This window comes from Bison bison, unplaced genomic scaffold (genome assembly GCF_000754665.1).
Source record: "Bison bison bison isolate TAMUID 2011002044 unplaced genomic scaffold, Bison_UMD1.0 scf7180017846064, whole genome shotgun sequence".
In the NCBI taxonomy this organism is placed as follows: domain Eukaryota; kingdom Metazoa; phylum Chordata; class Mammalia; order Artiodactyla; family Bovidae; genus Bison; species Bison bison.
In genome coordinates this window covers 10,227-13,914 of record NW_011476637.1, presented here as the reverse complement: position 1 = coordinate 13,914, position 3,688 = coordinate 10,227, and the positions used below count along the sequence as shown (strand labels likewise).

At 61.3% G+C, this 3,688-nt stretch overlaps 1 protein-coding gene across 1 annotated transcript in view; it reads left to right on the top strand.

Moving 5' to 3' along the window:
- The first annotated feature begins 39 nt into the window (after window positions 1-39).
- Window positions 40-3,688, top strand: part of CAPN10 (calpain 10) — an 11,310-nt gene continuing 7,661 nt past the window's right edge. The window contains exons 1-3 of the mRNA XM_010838480.1: window positions 40-237; window positions 2,361-2,537; window positions 2,612-2,677. Of these exons, the coding sequence (XP_010836782.1) occupies window positions 112-237; window positions 2,361-2,537; window positions 2,612-2,677 (369 nt within the window). The 5' untranslated portion in view covers window positions 40-111. The remainder of the gene's footprint in view (window positions 238-2,360; window positions 2,538-2,611; window positions 2,678-3,688) is intronic.

Sequence of the window (3,688 nt, the reverse complement as noted above, 5' to 3'; positions counted from 1 at the left end):
GCAAGTGGGACCGCGCGCGGCCGGTTCGCCCTTCCCTCCGGGGCCGCGTGCCCGCTCGGCTGCGCTCGGCACCGGGTCGCGGGCTGCAGATGGGCGCCCGGGGTGCCCAAGATGCGGGCGCCGGCCAAGGAGCTCTTCCGCGACGCCGCCTTCCCGGCCTCGGACTCCTCGCTCTTCTCCAGCTTCTCCACGCCGCTGGCCCAGTTCCGCGAGGAGATCACCTGGAGGCGGCCCCAGGTGGGGCGGGCGGGGGCGGAGGGGGGGCTCTCGGGGGTCTCGCGCCGCGTTTCCAGGCCCGCTTCCCGCTGTCTTCAGGAGAGGGCTCCCCTGCCCATCCCCCAGCCAGCTCCGTGTGTGCTGGACCCGAGCTCACAGCCCCCACCTGAGAGCGCTCCCTTCCGCAGGGGATTCACGGCCCCGCGAGCTGGGCGCTTCGGCACACGGCAAACTCAGCCCCACTTGGGTCTGCTGTGAAGGGCTTCTAGTCTGCAGGTCTCTTCTGACCACAAGCAGTCTTGCTCTGTTTCTCCTGCTCCTCTGGAAGGGCCAGACTGAGCCTGCAAAGCCACAGCCGTTTTGTTCTGCACGCTGCACGCATGTGGTGAACCTCATGCCCTTTCAGGTGTAAACATCTCAAGGTGGCAGTTTAGAGGCATGCTCCAGCCCAGTGTGCTGTGTGATAGCTTTAGAAATGGAGTATCCGCTGAATGAGGCTGTCCCCGGAGCAACCTTGTTCTCCCCGAGTGCACCCAGCCTTCGTGGAGACCTCAGCATGCACCCGCCCTGGAAGAGAGCCAGAACTGGCTTTCCTTGGACAGCACCGAGGGCCTGTTTCCAAGGGGCAACGAGCCTGATCAGCTAGGCCAGTGGACTCTAGGTGCAGTGGGAGGCCATTGGGGTGTTTTTAGCAGAGGAGTGATTCGGTTGGATTTGTTTTAAGAAGCTCACTCTTCAGCCAAGTGTCCAGAGGGCAAGAGTGCAGGTGGCCGTTGCGGTGGTCCTGGAGAAAGAGGCAGGGGCTCAGATTAGTGCGACAGCCTCAGGCTGGGGCTCTGGCATGGGCAGATTTAAGGGAGATGTCCAAGCCAGGATTCATAGGTCTTAGTGACCAACTGGAAGTAGAGAGTGAGGATGAAGGGGGGATCAAGAATTTCTAGATTTCTAGCCTGAGCACCAGTGGGGTGGGGGTCCTGGCTGATGTGCTGCAGAAACGGGAGGTGGGCTGGAAGTGTAGGCTTGGGTTTTGCTCTCACAGGTTCAAGCAGAGCTGACGGTAGGCAAGTGGGTGTGAGAGCCAGGAGCTCAGGAGGAGCGGGTTAGATGATGCTCCTGGGAACAGGGACCGCACAGATGGCTTACTGTCTGGAGTCTGGGAGGGCATCTTGGAGAAAGTAGGGGCAGAGAAGAAGAGACAGCTTGGAACCAAGCCTTAAGGAACCACAGGTGCCTTGACAAGCAGACTTGAGAAGCAGCAGGCAGAGAGGGGAGAGGACAGCCCGAGCGCGTGGAGTCGTGGATGCCAGGAGGGGGCTGTTGGGCACAGGGGAGCTGCAGTTCTTATGCCACTGTGTCAGGAAAGAGGAGCACAGAGGATGCCCGTGGGAGGTGATGACACGGAGGTGACACTGATGCAGAGCGGTTTTGGGGCTGTGGACCTGCTCGGAAGCAAGGGGGTGTTGTAAGAAACAGGAGGGAGGAAGTGGGGGGAGCAGCTCTCGGAGGAGATGGTCAGTGAAGCGCTGGGAGGGGAAGCAGTGCCCAGGGACAGGGCATCGAAGCAGCGGGCCTCCTCTCCCAGGCCTGTGCTGGTGGGATCCCGCCTGCAGGACTGGGGGTGGGGGGGGCATGTATGGACTCAGACACTGAGAGCAGCAGGGGTCAGGCCAGGGGGCTTCCGGTGGAGCCCCAGGCGCAGCCGCTGCTCAGAGGGACCTGGGTGTTTTCAGGAGAGCAGGAGGAAGGTCAACTCATCTAGGGTGTGGAGAGCTCAGCCTTGTAGAGAAGCGGTACGGAAGACCCCCTTGAAACCTGCCTTTGTGAATTTAAAGGGAAACCGTTTTCTAGACCAACATTTCACTGTTGCACAAAGAGGGTGGTGGGATTTGTCCAGAGTTGGGGGGGTGCCAATCAAGGAAGGTCGGCGGAGACAGGGAGCCCAGAATCCAAGCTGGACAGGCTGATGTGCAGCCTGGAGGGGCTGACGGGTACTGGCCGCAAGAGGCCAGCCATTTCCTGTGCCCTCTTAGGCAACGTGGATGCCCGGAAGAGCTCCTCCCCAACCCTGCCACACGAGGCCTCTGCTCTTGGTTTCCCAGCAGCTCCCGAGCATGATATCACTCTGGACGATTTTCTTATTTCAGGAAATCTGCGCCACGCCCCGGCTGTTTGCAGGTAGCCCACAGGAAGGGCAGGTGAAGCAAGGGCTGCTGGGGGACTGCTGGTTCCTGTGTGCCTGCGCCGCCCTGCAGAAGAGCCGCCACCTCCTGGACCAGGTGTCTGCCTGCCGCCCGCGGCTGTCTCTCCTCCTCTCTCTCCCTGTCTGACCATGTAGGAAGGAAGCGGGGCGGGGAGGGCACTCCGCCATCAGGCCCAGCGGCCCCCTCTCCCGCAGGAGCTGGCAGGGCGCTTTCTGCTGCACCTGCTCCACCATCTCCCGAGCCCTGGGCCAGCCATGTATGTGTGACACACACAGACACACACACGCACACACGCACGCGCACACACCCACACGTGTATATATATGTTTTAGTTTGACGGCATTGGGTTTTAGTTGAAGCATGTAGGATCTAGTTCCTTGACCAGGAATTAAATCCAAGCCGCCTGCATTGAAAGCATGAAGGCTTAGCCCCCGACCACCAGGGAAGTCCCTGGCAGGCACTTGGAAGAAAAAGACAAACACGCCAGCCCAAAGTAGGAGAGGGCCAGTTGAGGGATCCTGTGCTGGTTTGGAGTAAGTTTCCTGGCTAGTTGGGGTGGTGGTTCTCTTTTCTTATAGATTTTGAACATCAATTGGCAAAAGGTGGTTAGAACTGTTTCAGATGTAGGCGGACCCCACAGGAATAGGAGGCCGCCCAGACTCCTTCCCCAGGAGCACTCGCGGCCTGGCTGAGTGTGACCAGTGAAAGCAGCAGTGTTGACCCCTTTCCCAGCGGCTCCCATGTCCCCGGTGCTGGGCCAAGCCCACTACAGTTGCCAGCTTTCATTTTCACAGGCCTTGCTGGCCTGGACCCCCTCTTACAAACAAGGCGCTGAAACCATGGTCACGTCCCAGTTGGCAAGGGCAGAGCTGGGACACAGTGGGGCCGTCTGGGTGCAGACCCCCTCCTGTCTCAGCCCTGGGCCGGAATCGCAGCCCCAGCCATGAGCAGGGGCCGGGCGCTGGCGGAGCTGTGCCCAGGCTGCAGCTGGGGTAGCTGCCACCTCCGCCACGCAGGCCTCTGAAGTCACGTTGGTCATGGATTCAGGGCCTGCGCTCCCCGGGGACGCGAGCTCATGATGGCTGGCTAGAGCTTTCGGAGGCGCCTGTCGCTCAGAGCGGCCCTGGCACCTTTCACTGGAAGGTCTGAGACCTCCTGTCCCCCGAGTGGTGTTCACACGAGTCGGACAGCCAGGCGCGCGCCGGGGGGCAGCGTCCGGCGCGGTCACGCTCTGGCCGGGGCTGGGACGCGCCACCTTGGGCCTTCTCTCA